At 41.1% G+C, this 27,905-nt stretch overlaps 1 protein-coding gene across 2 annotated transcripts in view; it reads right to left on the bottom strand.

Moving 5' to 3' along the window:
• Positions 1–2,296: 2,296 nt before the first annotated feature.
• Positions 2,297–27,905, bottom strand: part of IL1RAPL2 (interleukin 1 receptor accessory protein like 2) — a 392,970-nt gene continuing 367,361 nt past the window's right edge. Inside the window, exons 8-11 of one of the 2 annotated variants that reach the window (XM_055727756.1) lie at positions 25,574–25,719; positions 19,874–20,017; positions 15,279–15,449; positions 2,297–5,895 (exon numbers count right to left, since the gene is read on the bottom strand). In XM_055727756.1, coding sequence (XP_055583731.1) covers positions 5,198–5,895; positions 15,279–15,449; positions 19,874–20,017; positions 25,574–25,719 — 1,159 coding nt within the window. In that variant the 3' untranslated portion in view covers positions 2,297–5,197. The remainder of the gene's footprint in view (positions 5,896–15,278; positions 15,450–19,873; positions 20,018–25,573; positions 25,720–27,905) is intronic. The other variant, XM_055727757.1, reaches the window with a different exon arrangement.

Genomic DNA, 27,905 nt, shown 5'->3' with positions numbered 1-27,905 from the left:
CTTTTGATAAGATCTGACTCCTGTGTGGCTTAATTGCTTTGGAAAAACAGGCTCTGGCTGTGATTGCACTGCTCAGCAGACTGCAAGACTGAGACCCCCGGGGATGGTACTGATGCAAACTGATACAGCACCCAGCAACTACATGTTGCAAGAGCTGCAGAACTGCTGTTGGGGCAGTTCTAAACAGTGGTATTAACTTTCTTCCTGACTGGACCATGCTTACTGGAAACATACATCTGGTAGAACAGGGCAACGGCAAAAGCAAGCAGTTGGGTTTGCTGGAATGCCAGAGCCAGAAGTCATACCTCCAGCGATGGGATCCACTGTGCTGCAGAAACTGGTCACCTCACCCATCTCACCAGAGGTGATCTAGTAACACTTCTGGCATTAACATGAAAATTTCAAACCCACAGAACCAGCAGAAAATGTGAGTTTTTACCTTGTGGGGAATTTCCACACACGTAAAGAAGCTGTTTTTTCTTTTTCCCCTTTGGAAGAAACCAAGAAAGTTTCCCTACCAACAGAAAACTGAATTTTAATTTTAAAATTATCAAGACAAGGGTTCAGAATCAAGTGAGCTGCAAGAAATGGTATTTTTCTGAGGAACTTTGCACAGCATCCGTTGAATAGTGGACAAACATGACGTGTTCATGCAAGAGCTGTCATTGTGCTATATTGAATCAGTGTTTCTGCTTGGAAGACCCTGGACCCTGACTGCTCTCTTCCTCCTCTCTCTTCTTCTCACTCTCCATATATTTCTTACTGTCCCAGTAACTTTGCAGCCCCCAGCACGAACCTCAAAGCCTGCACAAGAGAAGAGGCATGAAATGCTGCATGGACATAGGGGTTTCTTGCAGATGGTATTTCTAACCTAGCTGTCCTACTGCCCATGGGGTAAGCTACCAGTTGCCCAACTGGGACACAATGAAAAAAGCTACGGTTCTTCTGTCTCTCTCTGAGACAGTTCTCTCACTGAGTTCCCAGGGAGCTGTCACTGCCAGGCTAACAAGCACTGAACATTTATTTCTTGTAACCAGGGCTGTGAGACCTGACAGCTGTTCTGCCATAGTACTCGCATCTATTCAGAGACTGAAATCGGAAAAGCTGCTCAGAGGCTCTCCGTAAGGGCACAGTTCTAACGGCTGCTAAATACTGTGATTTCTGGCACTGAACTACTCTTCCAGGCCCCTGCTCAGTAAAGTATTTCTCACTGAATTAAGAGGAATTTAAGTATGTGCTTACGTGTTTGGATGAACAGAGAAAGCCTGTTGAATTAAAGGAGCTACTGAAAGCAGAGTAGAAGCCCTTAAAAATCACTATTTTTTTTCCCTTAAAAGTATCTGTTATTTATTCCCAAGTCCTTATCTTGTTTATAACAAAGAATGAACAAAATTCCTTTCCCAAGGCTGGACAGTCCTGGAGCATATCCACACCAAACAGGGACAAAAATAAGCTTGATTTTAGGCAGATTAAATAAGCAAATACTTCTTAGTCTGTTGACTTCTTTCTCTCTCTTTTGTCTTTTTTATTCCTCTGTACACAGGAAACCTAAGGTTTTATGGCCTTATCCAAAGTTCTGCTGAATTTGATGGAACTCCTGTTGGCTTGAATGGGTTTTGGAGCAGACCTGTAGGCTGGGTATGGCAATATCTTTATACAGGGTTCTCATCCACTGTCTAGCAAAAGGAATATTAATCATTAAAACACTGGTCCAGCACACAGCCCCCAAGAACCGCCAAGATTCACTCTACTGTTACTCTGTTAATTTAAAATTGCACGGTTTTCTCTCTGAACTTCCTTTAGCAACATAAAATCTGAATAGTTTTCCAATTTCTAGCTCATTTTATATACAACCTACAAACCATAATTGCTTCCGAAGCACATCACACACAAAGGTAAGTACACAAACAGTAGCTTCCAAACCTTGTAACGAACTGCCCTTAAAACGAACATGCCCTGGACCAGAAGCCTCATGTGGCTGCAGTAGGGATGTTTGCTGCTGGGGATGCTGCTGCTGAGGATGCTGCTGCTGGGGATGCTGCTGCTGGGGAAGGCACAGCCGGACCAGCCGGCGGTGCCGAAGGCTGCAGCCGCACAGCGAGATGCAGCACCAAGCACCGTCAGGGCAGTGCCTCTTCCCCGACAAATCCAGCTCAATAAGGACACAGCTTGCGTGAGACAGTGGAAAGCAAACTGGCCTTATGCCCTTCTATTTCACCTAATGAGGTTCACCTGAATGAGCTAGAACGTTTTTGCCACCGAAGCCCTGACCCAGCTGCCACCACGAGGGACCCCGCTGGAGGGTGGCTATGGAGGTAATTTCCACAGTGGGACAAGCTCCCGGTCCCTGTGCCACCCATGTCCCACCGATGGACACGTTGCAGTGTTTGACAGCATTTTTGCAGACCCTTAAGTGCTACCTATGGCAACACTTGGCCTCCAGCATGTCATACTGCTGTCACATGAAAGTGAGCCAACGAGAGGCCTCCTGAGCTCAGGTCCCCACCCCCATCCTAAAAGCAGAGGGGTACAGGCGGTTCCGATTCACGTATATATTGTCGCAGTACTCAATACACACTTTGAAATCTTAAAGCAGATTGTGACTTGTCATCTATAACTAAAAGATACTGATACACAGACACACAATGTGCTTTTGCAAAATGACAGAAAAACTGTTCTTTTCATGTTACCTCAATGCAAACATGACTGCATTTTGCTTTTGAATAGCTACTGCTCTACGAGACATATTATCAACAGGTAAATGAATTTGCTACCCATTGGGAATAAAAAGAAGCAGACCAACCTGCGTATGGGTTATTTTTCTTTTGTTTTTGGAGTTTGCATGCTTAATACAGAACTAGTAGGTTTAAAATCTCACTGAACATTCTATGTGAATTAACCAGATTCTAGAGTAATCCTAGAGTGGAAAGGAAAAATAATGAAAAGTACAGCTTTTCATTTGAACATATGCAGCTCTTTTCATGCAGGGTTTTCTTTTAGGTTTTTTTCCTTTTTTTAAATTACACTTTGCATTAAAGAACATAGCCGGTGTAAACACAGTCTGTAACACTTATAAAACAGTGCAAATTTTGTAAATTTCTGGGAGGAGCTTGAAATACATATATTTATAATGGAGTAAAATCACTTTCTTTCTCAGTAGAAAAATATGTATATTAAACACCTATATGTTTGGAACTTAACTTCACGAAAGAGCAATTTATAATCCTATACTGTGTAATAAATTAATATCTGTTCTAGATTTCCATTTACGGTGTGTGTCAAATGCATAATGATGCTAAAAAAACCCAAGAGAAACATGTATTAGTTAGAACCCAATGAAAATCTTACAGATAATAACTGGTGTAAGAGGGCACAGAATAAAGAACGGGGGAAAGAAGCAATGGAAAAATACTGACCTCTATGAATTATTGCACATTTGAGATCATTCTCATGGCCTTTGGGCCAATTCTGGATACTTTTAAGTCTTAGGTCAGTGTTTGTTTCCATTTAACTGTAGGGTACAATTTAGGAACCACTGCAAAATGTCAAGGAACTTGTTTGCTGATGAAACCACAGGCAGCTGAGTGCAGAGTGCTAACTTTTATTCATGCAATCAAAGAGAACAACACTAAAAACATACGGAAATACAGGCAAGGTTGCCTGCCCTAAAAATGTTTTTTGGAACTTGCTCCAGCAGATCTTACTGAGACAAAACTCTCATGTCCACTGTGTTTCCATTAAAGCTGTGCCAAAACCTGCAAAACTGGCTTCTGCCTTCAATACTTAGAGCTTTTTCCTTGAATACTGTTGTCTCCATGGTCTGACTCTGCAACCCTTAATCAACTGAGTATGGAAATCTCCACGAAATATACTGGTCCGAAGAAAACTCAGCTCACTGAGTAGTAATGCTTGATGCCGAGCACCTGTATAACACATCTCATCCACGAGCAGCAAGAATGCCTTCCATGAAAGATAAACGACAGTATCCTATTTGACTGATGGGAGCACTCATGTAAGTGAGAAATGCAAGACCTTGCCAGCTGCTCAGAAATATCACTTTTCACTAGTTGCACTGACAGCAGAAATATTCCTGCTTCAACTGTATTTAAAAGGTACATAAACTGACAGGTAGGTAAGCAGAGAGAGAACTGTCTCAGGTGATTATCACTGCAATTGAAGTCAGACTACTAGTAAATCTGAATAATTTAGCACTTTGCCTCTGAATATTGCTGTAGTAATTAGTTTCTATTGCTGATGTTCTCACAAAAAGGTTAATTTCAAATTGTAATTACTGATTTTGGGAAAAAAATCCTATGTAAAATGACATTGCCTGTACTACAAATCTTAAAAGAGCTCAAGAGATCTTAAGAAATTTCAAACTAATGAATTGACTAACAGATAGACTTAAATTGTTTAAAAAAAGTCATTAAAAATCTGCAAAAAATTGTGAAATAACCTACAATTGACAGAAAAAGTGTTTAAAATCCTCCTAAACGTCTTCCAGTATTCTAGTAAGTTGTTTAATAAAACCACGTTGCTAACCATTGACTAGGAATACAACATGCCTCAATAATAAAATGAAGAGATGCGGATGTGAGCAGGTGATTTATTCTGCGGTAACTGTTACTATGCACTTTATTGACAAAGCTTCCTCTGCATTGTTTCAGCTGGTCATCTTCTAAAATGTTTTTGCAAGACTATGTTACTGGGAAGGTTTCCTCCTCCTTCCTTTTGAGAATGATTCACCCCTTGTGGTCTATGCAGGAGATAATCATTTTTGTAGCATGATTAGAATTTCAAACCGTACTGAAGTCTATATGAAAAACCCAACAACTTCCATGTATTTCAAATACTATTACTTAAATATGTAAGGATGTTGGAGATCATATACAGTCACCTTTTATCCATCCCAGATTGTAAACCTACTGTAAAAGGATGGGATATGTTTTTTCTATCCCCCCTCCATTTTAAAGAAGCAATAAAACTGTACATTAAAAGACAGGAAGGACATTACTGAGTTACAAAAGAATGCCCCCTTTGTCAATAATTTGTAAATGTAAACAAAAAAGTTCAAGTAGAAAAGCAAACAAGTGTGCCGCCACTTCGAGTACGTTTTCTCACCCCATGGGGTTAGGGCAATGTTCGTTAAAAATGTCTTCATGACGGTCATGAAGCATCTCAAGAGTCCTGATCTTCACTACCAAATATCACTGGTGAAGCTAAGCTCCTTCGCTGATAAAGGTAGCAATGGGTTGTTCCTGTGGAACTCCTGGGGATCCTTCATGGCATTGTTAAGAGGTAGCTGTCCGTTTAGTAGTGTCAAAGGTATGTTACAGTATGTGTGATGGTTGCTTATGGAAGCTACCGGCAACGTTGCTGCTGACACATCGTATTCATATCCTCTGCAATAATGTCTCATATGCACAGAGTCTGCTTGATGGTAATCAGTTAAACCAGCCCGCGATTCTACCAACGTGGCAGAAGTGCCCGTGACAGCAAGCGAGGGTACAGTCTGGAGGTCTCCGAAAAGGCCCTGCTCTGCAGAATCCAGGACCTGATGTCGAGACACCACCTCCTTTTTCTTCCCTGGCATTTCAAAGACTAGGCGCTTCCAAAATTTAGAATTCAGTTTGCTGCTTTTTGGTCCTTTCCACTTGACCACTGAGAGAAGTTTGATGGTGTGCTTTAAAGATTCCACTTCATGATAATTCACTTTCCCTTTTAATTCAGTACACTCAATCAAAATAACTTTGATTTCTCCACTGACTAGCATGTTATGGAGTCTGTTTTCCATCTCAAAAATACTCCATCCTCTCCTGAGAACATAGTCTGGAGTTAACACGATAATGAGTCTTCTGCTTTGTTCAACACATCTTGTGAGATCTTCAATGTAGGCTACAAATTACAGAAAGAGAGAAAGAGTAAAGAATAAAGAAGTCTATTGTATGAAAACATCAGGCTTGCAATCAAGTATAACAAAATCCTACAGCTTACTGATCCACACCATTTAAGATAAGGGGCATTTCACAATATACTCCAACAAAAATAGGATTGTGTACCACACCATATTTCTATTGATGGAGTACATATAGAAAACTCCATAATAATATCCTCTTCCTTTACTGTTTTCCCCTGTTATCTCAACAGAATGCCATTTATATAGTAATCTCACTGTGCAGATGAAGTAGTGACTAAAAAATACACGGTTCACTTACTGAAAAAATATCGGCCAAGATCAATGTAATGTTCGTGTAATTTTTAACATTAACGCTGGTTATGATTAACATCAAATTAAGGGAAGCACACTCTGGGAAGCAGTTCTTGTGTTTTGGATGCAGGGACATGAGGGTGCTGCAGGGTGTGTGAACTGTAACTTGCAAGAGCTCAAAACCAAATCAGCCTTCATCACATGCAGAACTTGTGCTATTGCATAGAAGCATCATGGTAGCTCCTTCTTCTTTATCTATTGACCACAAAGCACAATAACATTCTTTGTGGCCCAAGGGTCTGTTTTAATATCACAAACCTGTGCTTCTATGTACCCCGAAGTATTAACAGAAACTTCACAAGTGACAGGAACAAATGAAAAATTTAAACATATTGGAGGTGTTTATTTGTTGAGACATCAGTGACAAAGAAAATAGTATTCTTCTTTTATTCATGCATGCCAAGTAGTTGCAAATGGTCAGCGTAAGCAGAAATGCCAGCCCCATCGTTAGCTCCATGATGTCAGCTCACAAAATATTCTTGAAGTTGGGCTTGGATCCCTGAGTTTCACTTGTCCCAGGGATGGCAGGGAAGAGAGGACAATTACACTGGTCTGACATGGAACAGGATGGGAAAGAGATCCACTTACAAACCTGATCCAAAACCCATCCAAATGAACAGACTTCAACAAATTTCAATGGGTTTTGGGTCAAGACCAGAAAAATAAAATCACTTGGAAAAAAACCCACTAAGGTCAGAAAACTGTTCATTGGTTGCATAGCATTACGAGTGCAAGCTTAGAGACAGCATATATATATATATATATATATGTATAATCTTTTTTTTTTAAACTACATGAACCTCTTGACCATGCTACTTGGAACGTGCCGCCTGACAACAGAGGAGAAGCATGTGTTATAAATGAAGACTTGGACACAAGAGCTGCACAGAACATATCTTTACTCAGCACAGGGCAGGGCCTCTCTTACACACACTGCCCTCTAGCAGGAACAACAATTACAAATAACATCATTAATCAACAGCTGTTACTGCAAGACTCATTTTTATAGTCCCAGGCACCATACCACAGCATGCTTGTTCACACCACTTCCAGTAAAGTAAATAGCTACAAAATAGGCCAACAGGAACATTCTAAAATAGCTTATTTTCAAGAGATTGAAGGCATAGTTAGCATCAAATCTGCCTTTACTGATGTTTTATTTCACCACTTAGCAGCAAGAAGAATTTCTTTCACAAATGGAAAAAAGAGGCAATTGCAAACATCCCACAGACACACAAAAATTTAAGACATACACATACATTACAAATGTCTATGCAACAATCCTGACTTTTAGTTAATGTCTTATGACTCTTTAATCATGCAGCATTTACAGTTTGCTTTGCTTGGGTTTTTTTCTTCCTTAAAATATTTTATGAGGAAACCCCCCACATTGCTCTGTGTAAAACAGTTACTCATTAATGAAAAAAATTCAACACTAAAATCCATGGGAGAGGCAGCGGAGAGGGGAGAGAGTCAGCAACAATGAGAAAATGATAAGCAGAACTGGTGAAACAAAACTTAAGGAAAGGTAGAAATGTTCAATACAATGGAAAGAGATTATCCCAATGTATCAACAGCTCAGACTCTTCATTTTCTTCCTTTCTTTCTGCTCCCAAAAAGAAAGAATTTAGGTGGGAAGCTTCATCATTAGAGGTTGAATCTGCAAGATACAGTAAAACAACAAACTATCATGCATCTTTCCTGAGACATATTCATCCCTCCTTCAAACAACTCAGAACACTGCTATGTACAGACAGTTCTCTGCAGGACACAATACCGGTCAGTACCAATATCCGGGTTAGTGCTCAGCACAGCCATGCATATCCTATATGAATCCAATTAAAAACAAAACAAAACAGAAACCAACAAAACAAACAAATATTCACTCCACTTTCATCCCTTCAAAGATCCAGCGGCAATAATTTCAATAGCGCCAACCCAGCAATAATCCATTATACCATCTCAATCAAACCCCCCAGACTTTGCTTTAATCAAACAGGGAAGGAGGTGGGAAGACAGGAAGAATTCCCTATTTTCTCAGGTGGATACTTCTCCCCTCCGTGCCTCTCCCATACTTTGGCATGCCCACCTTACTGGATACTGCAGTAAGTTAGAGCTCTGTCTACAGAAGCTAACCAGACACCGTCACAAATGACACACTAGGTCGCTCCTTCAAATTCCAAATTTGCAGCTGGTTTACTGAGAGACATGGCCAATGTACAGGGTGCCTGTTGGTGCACTGAGGATAAAATACACCATATTATAGGAAAGTGGAAACCCAAATGAAAAGGCAAATGCATTTTCCAGCCATGTGGTCCAGAAGTACTTAGTACTCCCCGTAACTTCAGCTTCAGACTGCTAATAAAGGTAGGTGACAAACTCCCTGGAGCATGTGGATTTCTGTGAGCAAAAGCATGGGATTCCTGTCTTTGGAAATTCAAGTTTTATTTTTCCCAGTGGTACCAGGCTGACTGCATAAACTTGTGAGTTGCTAAATCACCCGCTGTTCTTTCTCTTCTGAATTTGAGACTGCTCAAAATATGGCAGGTTTGGTTGTCTGTCTTATTCAGCCCATTAGAAGGTATTAAATCCGAGCAATCTATATTGCAGTGTAGAATGGAGAAAGGGTTGTTTTCACCTTTCTGGTGAGTTAAGAAGTGATTGTCAGGCATTGACTCTGTTCCACTTTCAAGAAAAAAACTGAGCAGGGATTTCACAAATGGCATCACCAACTAGGATGAACTGTAAGATTCCAGCCCAACGTATTTCCATCAGGTAAACATAATTTTGCTGAAACTTCACTTTTTCTGCAGGAGATGTCAACTTCAATGATGTTTCATTTGGCGGGGGGGCAGGGAAATTGTCTTGACAAGATCAGTATGGAATTATTCATTTTTAATTCCCAAGACTGTGTTTTATCATAAACTCAAATGTAAATATGAAATGTCAGCATTAGAATTAACTGACTTGATTTTATTGAAAACAAAACAAAACAAAACACCATTTTAAATTTTGACCCTTTTTTCCTCCCTTGAAACACCACTTTGCAATATGGCACAAAAACTGTTTGCAAAACATTAGCATTTCCCATAGGTCAAAAAAAATAGAATTTGGGTAGCTCTGTCATTGACTTACTTACATCATGTCCAATGCAATGCCCAAGGAGGTATGCACAGCAAGAACTTTTCAACCCATAAACAAACATAGTTTTTGCATGGTTACCCTTTATAATGAAGACAAATCACCTGACAGCAAATACGTGCTCACCAAACACCGTCAACATGTAACGATGCCGAACTATAGTTTGAAGCACTGAAGAAGAGAAGTCCAAGTTGTGCATCCCACTTGCAATTAAATCAAGCATAACTGCCTATTGAATCTTGAATGAGCTGCACTAACCACAAGCTGGAAGGAAACCCAGACAATCTAATATGTAAGCAGACTAAGAGCAAGGAAATTAATGAACACCATGGACACAGAGTTGCTTACACAAAGAAATGACTGACTAAAGCAGATTCAGATGATTTGCAGAAACAGTTGAGGGAGAGGGAAAGAACACCAGAAATCATATAAAGTCCCGCAGATGTTTTTGGGAACCATGGTCTGCAGCACCACAAGAACCAACGAGCATCTACCATCAACCCCATACTGGCTGGTTCCTGGCACTCTGAAAATAACCAGCCTTTCTGCGTTTGGCAATGTGACCATCACTTGACAAAGTTATTCATAGAAGAGTAACTCAGTCCTGGTTTCCTAACTGAATAGTTCCCAAACCCTAACTGATTACTTTAGTATAACAAAAATGATTGCATGTCTTGTTTTTTCTATTTGTTAAATATCTGTTGGTTCTGTTAGCTCAGACCAGAACGGCAATGTAGCCAGAACTGCCAAAACACCAAGTGGAGTGACGGCCCCTCCCCAGAGAGCTCCCAGTCCCAGTATAAGCTAAGGGACAGCTGAGAAGTTCAACATAAAGAAACAAAGCAGATGAGCTAGGCACACTGCCCTCTCAGCATGGCACTCCCTTGGCCATCACCAGACTTTCTGTATTTGACATCACAAAGGAAGGAGGGATTAAGGAGAAGGAAAAGATGCCAGCTCTGGGGATGTCTCCTAATGGCAGCTCTAGGGATGTCTTGCAGATCAAAGTGTCTGAAGTGGGTGATTTTGGTGAAATTGTTTTAGCAATAGATTTTGGAATAAAAATTCTAAATAGCTAGAAACAAAGATTCAGACTCATACAGGTTAGAAGGGGGCTCTGGTGGTCTCCAGGTCAACACCTCACCCAAAGCAGGACGAGCTAAGATTGCTCAGGGCCTTGCTGAGTTCAGTTTTGAGGACCTCCAAGGTTGGTTGGAAGCTTCTTGTCAGTGTCTCTGGGTTCTGTTCCAGTGTCTGACCACCCTCCCGATGAAGAAAATTTTCCGAATGTTTAAATGGAATTTTCAGTGTTGCAAGTCATACCTGTGGCCTCTTGTTCAACGACTGTGCATCTCTGAGACAAGTCTGTCTCCATCTTTGTGCTTTCCACTGGAAAGACAACAATAAGATTCCTCCCTGGGCTTTGTTCTTGTTGGCCTTTTCTTCAAGAAATATAGTTCTTTTGGGCCCTCCTCTTATACTGTGTGGTCCAGTTCCCTGTTCACCTTGGTGGCCTTCAGCAGGCTGTTACAAGGTAGCCAGCCTTTCTAGCTTTCGTTCATATTTATTCCGCTTTCAACTGCCATTCCTCTGTATCCTTGCTACTCCTGCCAATGCCTGGGATTAAGTCTCAGATTCCTATAGAGTACACAACCAGGGACTTCTGAAAGGAATTTGTGGAGCTGAGTATTGCTGTTCCACATAAATGGTGTCCCATCCCTAACTAATGCTCCTTGGGAACTGCAGGCACACAGTCCAACTGGGTTTTCTTCATCCAGGAACCCAGGGAGCTGGAATTCACCAGGCAAAACCCACACAGATGGGCAGACAAAACTACAAAGTGCCAGAGCTGCAATATTGACTGTTGGGTGCTTTTTATCACATGCCTTAGGTGCTCTCCTGTCGTGCTGACAATCTCTCATTTTTCAGGTAAAAGCAAAGATTTTTATTCCATCGCTGTTGTGACTGATCTCTATAGCCTGGGCTGAGCTGAACTGTTGGTGTTTTTTCAATCCTGTCAAGATCAAATCCACATATGCTTAGAGAGCAACTAGATGATGCTCTAATAGATTTGTATTACTGGTATTAAAAATCCAACTTGACAGTTTTGACCTCTTCACTTTCAGGGTTTAAAATAATTTGCAGTAACCATGTGCAAAAAATATCTTCCTCTGATGTAGTCCCAATTTTAGAAGGGTCAAGTGCAAATAGATCTTTCTCTCTGTAGACACATTGTCCTTAGCAAGACAGAAAGTGGCTCAGGTAAAAACATAACTATTCCTGTTTCCCCCCTACCCCCCGCAACTACTTGGTCTCCTCAGGTGAATCAGAAAGCTCACAGGGCTTGAGCGTGCTTGCTGTGGGAAAGGGCTTGTTAAAAAAGCCCTGGAAACTAATAGGGTGTAAAAAATTCTAACTGCTAAAGAACTTCACTAACAACTGCAACCACGTCTTAGGCATCACAGCTTCATACAGGCTAACATGCTCAATTATGCCTCTAGTTACCTAGGCAGGAAGGTATACGTGCTGTCAGCTTCGATAGAATGAAGAATACTCACTCTGTTAAGACCAAAGAATATTCTTTTAAGAAAGAAGAGCTGCTGTAGCACTTCCTACAACGTGCGACTCAAATCCTGGGTTACAAACTTGGTATTCCTGCTTACCCAGCACACCGCATGACACGTCTCCCTGCTGTGTCGCCCCTCGTCTTCCAGCCTGCATGGCGGCAGGGGCTTCTGCATGAGCAAGAACACAGAAGCGGTGGCTGCTTGAGCCACGTTTCCACCTTGCCATTTCAGGGACCCGGCTCCATCTGTGCTGCTCTCAGGCAGCACCAAGAGAGTCACTTCACGGTGGTTCTCCCACTAGGACAAAACGCTCCACTGGGATAACAGTTCTATCCTGGCAGAGCACAGAAACTACTGCAAAACGTGACTCAGTCCCATCTGACCTGAGCTCTAGATGCCAGGGATCTGTTTCCCAATGGTGAAGAGGTGGCCTCAGTCCCCACAGCCATCACCCCTGTCCTCCTGGGGACAGCAACAATCACTCCATGGGCATCCCTGAATCAGACGGCCCTCAGCGCAGAGCTGGAATGCAGGGCTTGGATGTGCAGTAGGAAGGAGTTCCTCACTGGGTGCGCACGTCCCAGCTAAGGTGCATCTGGCTGCAATCTCTCAGCTGCACAGGACATGCAAAGCCTATCACAGTTTTTCCCCAGATGTTAGAGATGAATCAGCTGGGCAAAACCACAATCAAACCTGCCCCTGAGTTTTTCTGAAATCAGCTTTTTAGTTTGTTCAGAGACGTGTGCGAGAAAGTTAAAGAAATACTATTTAACAAATCTATTTTTTGCTTGCTCTCAAATCCAAGTAGCAGCTGTACGTACTGCTTCATGCCAGGAAGGAAGCACAATAATACACACCCTCCTGTGGCAGCACCTTAAAATTGCAGAGATTATATAAAACAACCAGCCTTACAACACGCACCTTCTTTGCTGCCCTAGTGGAATGGCACACATTTAAGTACACAAGACACAGAAGAAAACACACGAGAATGGAGAGTGGGAAAGCATTACATTACACCCAGTTATTTACATCAAAAGATGAAGAAATACAGTACGTGTGAGAATAAATATTTCCTACAACAAAAAATAACTGATCAAACCCCCATTTTTCTATAGAAATCTACCTTGAAGAGGCATGTATTTTGTCATATCTGCCACATTTTGAGAGAGTCACTCTAAAATACATTATGTTTAGCTCTGAAGTTTCTAGCAGGTCCATACCACATCGCACTGCCTGCTCTCTTCAGTAGGCACTGCAAGTCTTTGTAAGACTGGTGAGCATTAGCAGAACACAGCCACTTCTCCAGAGCACACCGAGATATTACAAATACAGAGCCTGAGTCTTCCCTGCTTCCCCATCACCTCTCCCTCCCTCTTGCCCCTCGAAATAAAGTGCCTTCACCCCCATCTTTTTCAAAGCTAAAGCACGAAAATCACATTCATTCCAGTTCCACGTTTTATTCTGCATTGTCATTATGTCTGATTAAGCGTTCTTGAAGCGCCATGTGTTAGCATCAGGCCCTTTCATAATACTGAAGAAGTGAGTTTGAGAGGAAAAAAAAAAAGCTATTAAATCTGTGAATGTTCATAAATGACAACTGACATTTTCAGGTACCCTACATTTTCAGGAGAGGTTTAATGAATACCCAAAGTGATGACAAGTATTTGCTGAGCGTCTGACTGACAAAAATAGACAAAAATTAAATACCATGATGGCTGGTACAGCAATTGGGAAGAAAAATCTCATTTCAGATTAATCTGTGCTTCAGTATAGTTATCACTGAAGGACTAGCTTTATACTCTTCAATTCACTGGTATAATTGCTATGTATAAGCACTATATTGCTGGATATGAAACAACTATTTACAACAGTTCTGTGATTTTTACTACAAAAAAAAGATGTATTTTCTCCTAATAATATCTAAAAAATCAGTACTACTTGCTTGTACTGTCAGAAATAAGAAGACTGTGAGCCATGTCCCCTTTCTGGAATATGTCACTAAGGGAGTAAAACTCATATCTTGCCGGGGCAGGGCAAAAGGAAGAGGGAAGCAGCTCTAACACAGGAGCTGCAAATGCACATGATAAATTCAAGCCACTACATGGGACTTTGCATGATCTCTGACTCCAGGATTCAGAGCTCTGTTTCCAGCTCCCTTGAATGTCAGAGAAGTAGGCTCCAGCTCCCGGGGCAGGCACGGGGGTTTGGCAGCAGCAAGGCAGCAGTTTCAATTCTTTTGGCAGGCAGGTTGCTAATGCAGCCATGTTCTAGCTGTTTCATGTTTAGGGACATCTGTTCCAGCACAGGCATTGCTTCATTTTCGTGTTCGTATTTCCTATGCAGTAGCATATACAGAGAGAAGTTCATATTCCCTTCTAATGTTTTTCATGGAGGTGATTTGCAGACAGAATTGGTAAAAAAAGCCTATTTTATACAAGGGTAGCATTTCAAATAAATGTGATATTAAAGCAAACATACTGTGCATTCAAAATTCATAAACATGTTGCATATGATTCCTGGTCTCGTTTGACTTCTCCAAAAATAAATCTGGAAGAAGAGATACCATAACTACAGCTAGGAAGGCATTAACTATCGGTACAGACATCCAAAGGTGCTGCTAAATCTTCAGGCATGGCAGCAAAACTGATTTGAAATGGACAACTGTATTTCACCATCAGCATGGAAACCAGCATCAGCTTACTGGGCTGTACATAGTCCTCTGAAGAATTAGTATTACTTACACAATACCAACACTGCTCAGAAATGCAATACTTGATCAAAACTCTAATGAAAAAAATTGCACTTATACCATTAACTGGGAAACTATTGTAGCTGATTTATGAAACTACAAGGTCAGGGAAAAAAAACCCCAAAAGACAAGGGAAAGATGACATTTAATTGTAAAGCTGCTGTGGACAAACATATAATTACCGGGGAAAAAAATAACAATCCCATTTTCAATGTTAAAACAAACACTATAAAATCTGTTTGGGAAGTTTCCTACTTAGCTACCTGTGTCTGACGTAGAGATTTTGGACTACAGTGTTGCTTGCAGTGCTGCAGCATTCCCTGTAGGAAGGTCCAGCTCCTGCCTCCACTGAAATCAATGGCAATTCCCTCTGATTTCAGTGGTGCAGGAACAAGCTCTAACCTAGAGCTCAAATTTGCAGTACTGAGAAAACTTTTCCAGTCCTCACAACCACTTTACAATGACAGGTTTCCCGTATCTACTACTTATCGCACAGTCCAGGTCTTCATGACATATCAGAGGGAATTAAAACTGAAAGGTCAGAAATACTTACTTCCACTAGGGATCAGGTCCCTATCTGGAATGAAGAGCTTATATCCATAGTGCTTTTCTAGAACATCTGGCAGAATTTCAAGTGCAAACTGCTCCTCTTCGTTATTATCACAATCTAACGCATCAGGATCTACTTTGGTGTATGAAAGATATGCATCATACTCCTTGTTGTCTGTAAGAAAACAAATTCACGTTCAGCCTGCTGTTTGCAAGACCATTATAAAGAATACAGGAAAGTACTAGGAAATCGTATTATTCCTTGAAATGATCAAGCATTTCCCAACAAAACTGGGATTTTTCACAGGAACATATAATCTGGCTTCCACAGAGAAATTTTTCAGATCCAGACAAAGGACATCCTTTTAGTTTTCTTCTGCATGTTGAGCTAGTTAGTAGCTCCGCTTCATGTGGTCACTGTATACATTTCACATCTGAAAAGATCGCGGGAAAAATTTTGATACAAATACTAAAGCTGGAACTTTTTATTTTAATCCTTTACATATGGCTAATGGAAATCTTTCAACTCCTATGCCTCGAGAGTGCTATGATTATGTGGAAGTTCTGAGCTTGGAACAGATTTTGACCCTGGAAAGTTTTAAGCAGGGAAAACTTTCTTGCACTAATAATTGTGAGAAAATACATGACTTAACCCAAATTAAAATCAATTACGCAGAAAGCAATGACAAAACAAACAGTCCAAAGCATTTTTTTCCAAAAATCTTGCAGTTTTTTAAACCAATATCTTAATTTCAGAGGTCGCTTGATCCAGGACATTTTTAATACTTGGGGCGCACAGAATGACAAGAGAGAAATAACTCCAAGAGCAAACGGGGCACAGGGGGAGACTTGCCCTGCTTTCTGCCTGCAGCTCAGGGGTGGAGGCGAAGCCTCATCGAAAGGTGGGGGCAGGCGGTGGGTGACAGAGGGTCCCAGGCAACACCACGTGAGGACAGCAGGGCTGCAACACAGTGGTTTAGCTAGAAAGGGCATCACACCTCCTGCTCCCCCTGCACAGCACTGGGGCTTGTCTCCAGCTCTCTGCATCTGAAACATGGAGCGAAGAGCTGGTGACTGTGCCAGGAACAGAAGTGACACCACTATCAAGCTTGGGATCCATGCTGGGATCAGACTTCGTGACATTTCTCTTTACTATTCCTCTACAGTAATGAAAAATAGTATATTGAAAAAGTCAATCTTCAGCAATTCCGTCTCTAGGGAAGAGCACAGCAGCCATAATTTACAGAAAATGAAAAATAAAATAGTTAATGCTGTGAGTTAATAGTTAATGTGCAAAACTGCATGAATGGAGGATTGCTGGGTACCAATTATCTGTAAAGAATAGCACACATGAAAGATAATTAAAGCAGTTAAAAATAATCAATGTAGTCTGATAAAAAGAAAAAATAGCTAATCACAATACAATACATTCCTTGATGACCTTGAAACGATGGTTACTTTCTTTAATTCTTGACACAAAGCCAGGCCCATGAGGGTCAGAGCTACAGACAAAACACATGAATAATTACACGTTTCTAAAAGGCAATTTGCCTAGTGTCACCATAGCTGTATGGGAGGATGTCCACCTGGCTTGCAGATATTTCTCTGAAATCAACAACACACAAAAAATAGTAGTTACTGATAGAAAGATGACAGAAGAACAAACAGCAAGGAAATAAAGGCCAGCCAGCTTTGAAGGCTTGTCCAAAACCTGCTACCCTGTCCGTAATGAAGCCTGCTAAAACCTTTTAAGAGAAGCCAGCTACCAAGCGATCCGGGAGGCAAATATCCCTGCAAACATTTGAGAACTCTGCAAAGGCAGCAGAGCAAAGCCCAGAGCACTGACATGCCTGCTTACGAAGCAGGCTGTGTGCAAGCAGTCCCCGAGCCTCCTGCCCCTTCCAGCTGCCTGCCCACAACGGCCCTCTCCAGTCACCTCTACTCACAGCACGAGCAAGCAAGACACAGGCAGAACCAGTTCCCCTGGGCTCCCCTGAGTCCGTACGCTTGCGTTACATCTCTGCGCTCTCAACTGCCTCTTCGCAAGTTTCACATACACAGAATGAAGCAGAAGGACCTACCCATGCCTGCCCACCGCTTGCTCTGTCTGCTTGGGATGCAGCGCTGTTTGCGGCCATTGTCTAGATGGCTTCCCTTAATCCGCAGTATCATTTTCTCTTGAAAACAATGCTACGCACAACACAGGAAGGGAATGCATCCAACGTTGCTTACACAGGGTATTTTTAGAAATAGGAATACAGCAAATGTGCTGAGTACCAAATCTATTTTAAAGAAATACATGTATAAATGGAAAATGACCCTGCAATTGCATCTATACAGTTAACTGCTCATGGGAGCTCTGTATGTTCCCACTATAGCCTACATAAGTAGAAAGAAACGTCCCTGTATATGCTTTCCCTTCAGCAATATTCTGCCTCCATCTTTCATTCTGCAGGATCAGAATGAGACACGCAGCTGCAATAGTTCTAAAATCATGCACTGGAAAAATAAAAGGTTGTTTTCAGAATTAACAAGCACATAAAATCCCCTATGTACTCATGGGCCTTCATCTAAAGAACTACAAAATAATATTGTTTCATAAATTAAAAAGTGACTGAACCAAGGAATTTACATGAATAAAAATGCAGCAGCTTCACACTGAAAATGCAAGATAAATGAATCAAAGCGATCTGGAGGAAGTTACCCCTTTGGGTCACTTTTTGTTGGTGTGAACAAGGGAGGTTATGTTGCTATAACCCCAAGGTGTTACGAGGTAAATTACTTCCAAAAGCACAACATCTCCCCCTTCACTTTCTCCTAGGTATCAGTATAAATATTGTGCAGTACTGTATAGAATGAAAAAAGCATCATTTTAGGTTTTCCCACTCACAGATGAAGACTGAGAAAAAGGAAGTGCCCTGCCTCCGTTCCTGCCATTTATCATTCCTCATTCTAAAATCCCCTGGATATCGTTCCGCCCATTCTCCAAAACTCCTATGGCTTTCATTGTGGTGAGACATTTTCACACCATATCTCCCCCGTGTTAAACAGAAACATTTTATTATTTTGATAACAGGAATGCTAACTGCCCAAAGTAACATGTCTGTGCAACTGCACACTGTTTTGGCACAGTAGGGGAAATGTGCTCCCTGCTCTTTTTTTTTCAATTACGTTATTTTTTCTAGATGTAATACCATTCCAGACTGCCTACATGACTCATAAGTGTTGCAGTGGGCTACGAAAAGTACCTGTACTCAAACACTGAACTTTAGATCTTTAGCAGATATTAGTTATATGCATACTAATAACATGTTAATTATGCTATAATAGAAGTGTTAAGGATATAATAATGGGATTTAAAGCACTTGGATTTAGTTTAGCAGGGCTTACTCCAGTTTCATAGGAGCAGGAATGTTCTATATTCAGGAGAATTAAAGTTTCAATTTAAAAATACATGTTTAGCTTTAGGCACCAAAAAGAATATATACTAGTGAGGGGGGAAGTGGCGGGGAAGAATGATGGAAACCAGCCTATTTTATTCCGAAACGTTCTCTCCAGGCAAACCGTAAGTTTCCACTAAGTTGTTTACAGTCTGTGAATTAGCTGAGATAACTAGTTAGCCTCAATAATCGCCTCTCACTAGTTACTGGAGTTAGTTGGCAGCCTGAAGACAATTAAATGGAAATATTTAATGAAAAATATCTGGTGAAAGGGCCACCCACATACTGTATGGCTCTCAGGAGAAGTGATCCTGGGCACATGTGGCACCGGGACACGTGAACATGAAGAGTTCTCTCGGGGCATCAACTCACAAATGACATTCGAGCCTTTATAACAGACTCATGAATAATTCTTCCACTCCCATTTGCTTATCACACAGCCCAGTGACATTTCAGTGAAAACAAATCATTGGTTTCAGGCTGCTTTGGGAGGTCTTAGGGCTTTACACTGTTGGGTACTGTGCTGGTTTTGGCTGGGACAGAGTTAGTTCCCTTCACCGTGGCTGGTACTGGGCTGTGGTTGGATCCTGCTGGAGCAGCGCTGCTGACACAGGGGTGTCTTCGCTATTGCTGAGCAGGGCTGGCACAGAGCCAGCCAGTGGGCTGGGGGGCACAAGGAGCTGGGAGGGGGCACAGCCGGGGCAGGTGACCCCAGCTGGGGGAAAAAGGAAGAGGAAGGGGGGGGACACATTCAGAGTGATGGCTTTTATCTTCCCAAGGCACTATCATGGGTGCTGGAGCCCTGCCTTCCTGGGCATGGCTGAGCACCCGCCTGCCCATGGGAAGTGCTGAATGAACGCCTGGCTTGGCTTTGCTTGCACACACGGCTCTGGCTTTACCTGTTAAACCGTCTTTATCTCAACCCACGAGTTTTCTCACTTTTACTCTTCTGATTCTCTCCCCCATCCCACTGGGGCAGGGGAAGGAGTGAGTGGCTGTGTGGGGCCAGCTGGGGTTAAACCACACCAGATGCTTAGTAGTTTGAACTTAAACTAGCAGCAGGTAACTTTTGGGATTCATTTCAATCTAGAGGCTTCATCACTTCAGGTCTCTGAAATATTTCCATTGCATATATTGAGTTTCCTGAGCAACTGCTTACCATCAGCTGCTTCGTCTCCTCCAAAGTTCTGTCTGTAGAACAGCATTAACTCTATGTTGTAGCACTTATAGATGGTCACAAGTAAAATAAGCAGAAGAAGGATGGCTCCCAGTCCTCCAGCAAGCTCTATTTTGTAGATCAAATCTAAAATTAGCAAGGAAAGACAAAAAGGTTATGATCTTTCCGAGCTTTATTTGCTCTAATCCACTGTACAATTCCACATAAGATTGTGCAGCTTCCAATTATAACCACTGTTACATTAAGGATGCCTATTTTTTTTGTTGATTACCTATTACTTAACTTTACCCATTTACTCCATCTACTGCTCATCTGAAATAACCATCCAGAATGCATTTGAGGCTATAATCATAATTCTTCTACAAGGGAAATATGTAGTGATTTTACACTCAGGATTAATCAACTTGTAATGAGCTTGTGGAGTTTGAAACTTCTGTATTAGCAGAGTGCATCAAATGCTGTATGAAGCATGTGAGAATAGATATACTAGACATGTCGTACACCATTTGGGAGGCTCTAGTCCCCTCAAAATTATTAAACTTTGGTTTTATATTTGTGAAACCAGTGCATCAGATTTTGTGAGCTGCCAAGCCAGGACTTCAGCTGAATCACTGGAGAGTGAATTGAGCATCTGGAATGCCCAAGATAGTGTGAGGTGCCAGAAGCACAGATCAGGCTGCTAAGAGCCACTTTGTTTGAGTTGTGATGGCTACTAACGGAGTTCTCACATGTTTGTTTAGTACACATTATACTTTAATGGGAACTAGCGCTAGTTAAAATTTCCTACTGGGATGCTTTTGTTAGGAAACATCACAAGCAGTTTGTTTCAAAGAACTTCAGAAATTCATCCAAAGGCGATTATCCATCTTTTACAGCTGGGGAAATAGAGGCGTAGAAAAGTGAAGCAACATGTTCAAGGTCATTCAGCAAACCAGCAACAGAATGGGATAAAACCCCCTGAATACCAGTCCAATGCTCTACCTGATGTAAGACACTAACTTTAACAGCATTGCTCTGTAGCCTGAAATGTCCTCTGAACACAATATTGCTTGCCACACCACTTGGCATATTGCTTAGCCATAAAAGACAAAAGATGACAATTTGACAATAGTTACCTCTAACAGCCTATATTAGTTTAGATAAGACGTCACGAAGATATTTGCTGCTGTTATAAATGCAATGTGAAGATGTAAAAACTGTAATAGAGGCAAGACAGTTTTTGTGATCTTTACGCTTCTAAAACTTAGGTCAGAAAAAATTACTGGTATGTCATTTGTGTCATTTTTCAAGATAAAAGGCAAATTAGTTGTGTATCTTTTGGGGTTATTCTTGCCTTGCCATGCCTTGTGTTTCAGTAATTAACATCAGATGTCAAACTATTCTCAGTTTACAGTATCTCTGATGTCTGTGTGGTAAGAAGTCACGGACTAATAGATGGAAAAAGTCTATCATAATAGCTATTTCATCTCTCTGAGAACCCAGGGAATTCATGGGACTTTTATTACACTGAACAATAAAGTTAGCATATGCTCGGGGGATAAATCTTGTCAAAAGGAGAATAGAGTTGGTTAAAATCACTTTTCAAGGAAAAAAAACTTTTTTTTTTTTGGTATGAATCTTTTTTTTGCTAGGAAAGTGAGATGATGGCAAAGCTGCCAGCTTGCAAGGACAGAAAATGCTAAGCCTTGATCATCATCATCTGCAGCCCACAAAGGACTTCTGTTCACTTGTACAGTATCGAGCAAAACCATAAAATCCAGCTCAAAAGGCAGAATCAATCTGCTTTTGCATGTCCAGTATTTGTCCTACTGCCCCACAAACTCTCCTAGCATCCAGACATAAGGATGCAGAAAGCCAAGTCTTTTGGGCCCCTTATTTCCATTCCAAGGTAAAGGCAATGAAAAAAAATCCAGAATGTTCAGGTTTTTTGCCTCTTCCAGCTCTTAGTCTCTGCCTCTGATTAATGCCTTACTCCTCATGTGTCCTCGCTGTGGTAAGTAGGGAAGGCAGCACACCCAAGGAAAGGGGTTAAGTCTGGGCTTTATGCTATAATAGTGACAAAAAAGCAGTAAATAGTAATATTCTGATAGTTTCTAATGTAAAATAATATAAAAGGACTTAGCTACAATGCATCACATAGGATTATGGTCTTTAAAATACTAGAAGTCTCATAACACCTAATAAATGAGAGACAAATATATTTTAAAAGGTTCCTCATCATTTAGTACTGTACCAGTATCAACAAAACCCCACAAAAAATTAGTTTCCTGCATGTCTTCAATAAAGGCAGCCTCCTTGAAATAAATGGTGAGGAAACATCATTATAATATTTACTTTTACCTAAATTCTTTCCACTAAAAGCACAGCTTGATTTTATTCTGCAGTTCCTGACGAGTTATTAATGTTCCAGGACAGTTATATTATAGACTGTACAGACTTCAGTCACTAAAATACTGGACTGTTTCCAAATTAATCTGAAGGCAATCCAGAAGTATTTCCACAACTAAGGGACAAGTAGGTGTATGTTGTGCTTCCACGTAATCTGAGCACCAAGCATGCTAGGACAGAATGGAGGAAAAAAACAAAAGCAAATGCAGGATCATCCGGAACTTATTTCTGAACTGCTTGAAAGCAAGTAACAATGTGGTCCTGCATGAAGTCAGTGAGGAAGATAGCAGGCAGTGGTATTCAGATCTCAGGGACATGCCCGATTCTGTCTTTGCATTGGTAGCTTTTGGTGTTCAAAACTGGATTTGGTTCTTTTTCAGTCAAAAAAAACCTTAAAAAAAAAAATCCTAAATGATGATGCGTGCTCTGGGGCTACCAGTACACTGGCACTGTGCAAACTGCACTTCTGTATTCTCCAAAAGCATGTGTAAGGACCATACCACTAATTACAGTAAAAGACTTCAACATATTTTACCTTAATTTTACCTTAAATATTTGAACAGATCCTTTTTCTTCCTTAAAGCAAAGTACGTGCTTAAAAATAACCTCCTGATGTCAAGAACTAACTCTAGAAACTCTTATACAACAGCTATAACTTGGATTTGGGGTTTATTCCTTGGTTTTTTATCCAAGCCTTCCTAGCTTAGCAGACTCATGACTCATGCTGGGTTGTGTAGACCTGATATGCTGCAATCACACCTTTGAAGAGAGGGCAGACATGACCTACAGCACTGTGACAACCTGGAGCCAAACTGGAGCTACAAGCGCCTCTGGCTGAGCAGGGGTAAGGCAGCCCTCTGGAAGGCTTTGGAGGGAGGGAGAGTTCTCTGGCCCAGAGATCCGTGATTCCTCTTTGCCAGGAGCCTCGGCATTTCGAAAGCTGCAGCACATTACAACAGGAATCCACGATCCCTTCTTTGACAGGCACCAAAGATGCTGGTCAACAGATGTCTATCAGTTCTGCCCTAAAACTTGTCACAGGTCAGTAAAACCAGCAGTATTTCCTGGCTCATAATGCTCCACAGTCAAATCCAAGCTGGAGAAAGCTAGGATGAGAAGTAATTATATCAAGCTGCAGAAAGGAAAGGTTTGGTCAAGTATTTGTAAAAACTTAATAAATAACAAACAGGACAATGGGACAGGCAGTCAAAGGACACAGTAAAAATACTGTGGTTATTTTAAATGACACTTTAATAGTTGAAAATCAACTGTTGAGAATGCCTGAGGGAAATATAAGCTTTCTACAGCCACAGTGCAGAGAGAAATGAAATAGTAGCTGAGAAGTGATCCTTTCCACCTCCAGATTCTGTATTCAGCAGTGCTTCTTCCATAATTTCAGCAGAGCTCTGAAATATCTGCATTTTCTTGTTATAAAACCCCCTAGCTTGTTATTATAATATATGCAACACAGCTGAACATTTAACAGCGTCAACATAGAAACACTATCAGTTGTATATTTATGAGGTTCAGTGGATGGAAAGGTAGAATGCTTTTGCAGTGAAGAGGCTAATCCTTCACCATGATGACCAGATTCCTTAATTAAAGTTGTGACATCCTGTCAGTTTCAATGTTAAATATACGTTTGTGTGTGTTCCACACCACACCTCCAGGCCCTTGTTTCTCAGAGTGGTTTGCACCTTCCGTATTGTGTTTTATCCCATCACTTAGTGTAAAACATAACCTATGCTACGCCCTTCTTTCTGGGAGGATGTAAAACTCTCACATACATAGCAAAGTGTGTAAGTAGGACTTGGTTCCACTGATTTTGACAGGACTGCATACTGTACTTTCACACATATAACCTGTGGGTTACATGAAAGAAGAGCAAAAAGCTCTTCTTTGTCCCGATACCGCCCCTCCCTCACCTTTCGTTTTATACAGATTATAGCCATGAAACGCAGCATTTAGCGTCCAGCATGCCTTTAGGTGAACCGATGACTATAGCTGTTTCCTAGAACGGCGGTGCCCCATCCAGAGGGGCCTTGGCTGGTTCTCCTGTTCCTCTGCCTGGCCCTTAGTTCACTTGTCCCACGGTGATGTCTACCCTAGGCTCAGAGGTCAATCTCAGCAGGCTCAGGTACTAACATTATGTTTAAACCTTCTCCAAATGGTGACGCTTCTGTGGGCTTTGGCTGCAGCTGTGATAATGGAAAACCCTGGCTTTGTTAACCGACACTAACGCTGCAACCCACTACCTGCTGAGAATCACGTCCTTTGCCTTAGTGCTCTGAAAGTACACAAAGGACTGGAGCAGCACCTGCAGGTGTGCCTCATGAAAGCATTTCTTCTTCTCCTCTTTTGGTAAATTAATTTACAGCCAACAATAATGGCAGAGATCTGGGACAGTGGATTAACTCTTCAGTCAGTCTCCTGGGATGAGGGCTCTGTGGTTTCCCCTTACCTCTTTATCCCCAGTGTGTAGCCTTTGTTTTCCCAACAGTTGCTTTTGTACTACTTAACACATGCTATCTTAGAGAGATCACCATCAAACTTAAATGTCACCCTACTTATGAATAGCACAGGTGACTGAACAAATATAAGAACTGTAATGAGATAGTTACACTCCTTATGATAATGACTTCTACAACCAGCAGAGCAGAGTAGCACCTTTTAATCTGGAACATTCAAACCCAAATGGTTTCCTTTCTCCTACAGATAACTTGTCAGTAGTGGTATTCCCAATTCCAGATACAGTACCAAGCAAAGCAACCACGATGGAGTAATTTTCCACTGATTTATAGCTCCCATTGCAACATTTTCACTCCCAATGCAGTTAGAAATTAAAATGCATGGCAACTGTTCAAAGATTGCTGTTTAAACAGCAAAGCCAGGAAGTAGAGAAATATGTGAACATCTGACCTCACTGCTGAGGTACCTATTCTAAGAAATGCACATCTTAATTCACACAATTATTTCTGATTTAGTCAGCCAACTCTGGGTCAGACTCATAGGTTGTTCAGTCCAGAATACTTCCACTGATTATGTTGGTGCTTTGTGGGTGACTGTATTCCAGACAAGTGCATCACCTGCAAGGCTGATTCACTAGAACCTGAAGAAAAAGTCGTGATTTTTTTTCACAAATAGTAAACTGAACTTGTAACAAACATCCTTCAGCTCCAAATAGGCACACAGAAGTCCAGCCTGGCTCAGAGAGGTCTGCAGGACCTTTGCCACTGGCTGACTTGCTGCTGCTCAGGCAGGCGAGAGTACATATGATTAAATAAAGAGAATTACCTTTCTTGCGCAGAAGAACACTGGCGTGTTTCCGTCCATTTCTGTTTTCCACATGACATGTATAGTTAGCCAGGTCTGCCTCCTCTACAGCATCAAAGATCAATGTCAGTTCAACTTCTTTTTCACCGAGATGTTCTCTGAGGAGCCTGAAAGGAAGGAAATAGTCTTTGCTTAACTGAATTTAAACAGCTGGAAGATTCCCAAAAGAACTATGTTTTCTCAGGACAAGATACACGGTGTTCCTGGCCTCCCCCACTCCTGGAGAAGGACTTAGAAGGAGACTCGAGCTGGCTGAAGAAGACTTCACAGAGGTGTCTTCCATGACAACCCAAAGCTTTTTTCTCTGCCACGTTCGTAGTGATGAGCTGAAACAAGTGCAGGAAGAGGGGCTACCAGCACAACCACAGCATGTGGCTTGCTCACCGCCTGCACCAAAATTAGATGCTAAAAACAATGTTTCCTTTAAAAGCAGCAATAAATAGTCACTTTCCAGATAAGTAAATATGCACTACTAAGCTATAGATGAGCAAATCATAAGGCAGTATTTTAAAGGCTGGGTATTGTGATACATTTTAATGCAGTCTGGAAAACCAAAGAAAGGAGCTGTGCTACTCTGGAATTTTCTTCTATTTTTGGGGGCTAGATCCTGACTTTAAAAGGCAATGGTGTCAAGAACAAGAGCTCTCTGCTCCTTTGAGAGGACAGAGACATGCAAAATCCCCACAAAGGGAACAGAAAGTTCTAGCTGACTTTCAGGCCAGAGGTACAGTCTTTTGATGTCATTGTTCCAATGTGAACATTAAAAAGAATGCAAAATAAATGCAAGTGTTTTCTGATGCTGACATTAAGTCTAAAAATACAATGCCCTAGTCTCTCAAAAGGCTTCTTATCAGTTGCTCAAGGAAAAGTTGCTGGTCGTTTGAACAAGGAAATGTAGCATCAAGTAAAATCTACCAGATTCATTTGATGCTGTTAGCGCACTGCTGCACGATGTGTAAGGGGTAAACAGAAAATGTGGGATGCCCTCGCAGTTGCCTGTGAATTCACCACTGCCCAGAGTGCTTCAGTGAGTCTTCTCTCTGAAAAGATAGTGTATGGTACTAAAAAGTAAAGGTATAAATAAGATCCGGGTTCACAAAAAACATAGTTCCTTGGGAGGCTGAAGGGAGGCAATTGGCCACAAAGTAATTAACCAAAGCTCTGTTTGTGCTTGATGGAAACTGGTTCTGGAGAGCTTAAATTTTTAAATAACAACAGCCCCCAAAGTTCTGTATTATGAAGTTGTTTTGGGGTTTCCAATACGCACACACATTTTCTTATGTACATCATTTCCTGTAACAAACACGGAACTCCAAACATGAAAACGCAACAGAAGTGAAGTACAAGGGCGTTGTACTAGACAATCAAGAATGCAAGCCTGACTGCTACAAACCACATATTGCCAGTAAGGCTTCATACAGCCTTTAAAGGCTTGTGTGATCTGACAGAACCCAGATGATGTATCACAGCATCCACCAACAGTTCAGCCTCTTTCCCTATGGCTGCATAACTTGCCGAAAACCAAGTGGAAACATTGGTTTAAGAACTGGCATGTGTGTTGCATTTGGAAACTTGGAATGCATCTTTTTTGCAAATTCACTCTCATTTATTGGTGGGGGTTTTATGATTCTGGCCTTGAGTCCAAGTGCTGAAAATAATGCAAGAAAGACTGTATTTTTGCATTATTTCTGGCCAGAAAAGAAACCTCCCAAGAAAGCCTGATCTGTCTGTAGACACAAATTAGTATACATCATTGCTGGTCAGATAAATAAATTCTCATTTACCTATTAATATTCCATATCTATATATAGTGATATATTTTAAACTCGGGAAAGTATTTTTTCTCTGTTGGTATACAGTATGATCCACAAATTTTGGCCTACAAATGCTGTAAGGAACAAATAAAATCATTAGCAGAGAAGATATCTGGGACACTAACCTGGAGCACGCTGAATGCTCAAATTGTCTTGTGTTTACTATAATTTGTGTATTTTACACAGAAAAATTGAAGACAGATTGCAATTAAGATAAAATAAACTATTATTCTGAATCTATTTAAAATAAAATAATTGATTGACCCTTAACCTAAATTTAAATAATACGTGATCAGCTGAAAAGGAGCTTTCGCAAAAAAAAGAATATGCATATGGACTAAGAATTTTTTTCCACTTATTTTCATGCTAATTGAAATCTTTAGGAAGAAAACTCTTCAGAATGGGATCTATCATGAAAGTGCTGACAGTCACTTAAGCATTATGCTAGTAACAAAGTGTAAAAAGCTCTTAGGGGTCTG

Source organism: Falco cherrug, chromosome 15 (assembly GCF_023634085.1).
Source record: "Falco cherrug isolate bFalChe1 chromosome 15, bFalChe1.pri, whole genome shotgun sequence".
Lineage (NCBI taxonomy): Eukaryota > Metazoa > Chordata > Aves > Falconiformes > Falconidae > Falco > Falco cherrug.
Note: the sequence above shows the minus strand (reverse complement) of the source record. Positions and strands in the feature narration are given on the sequence as shown.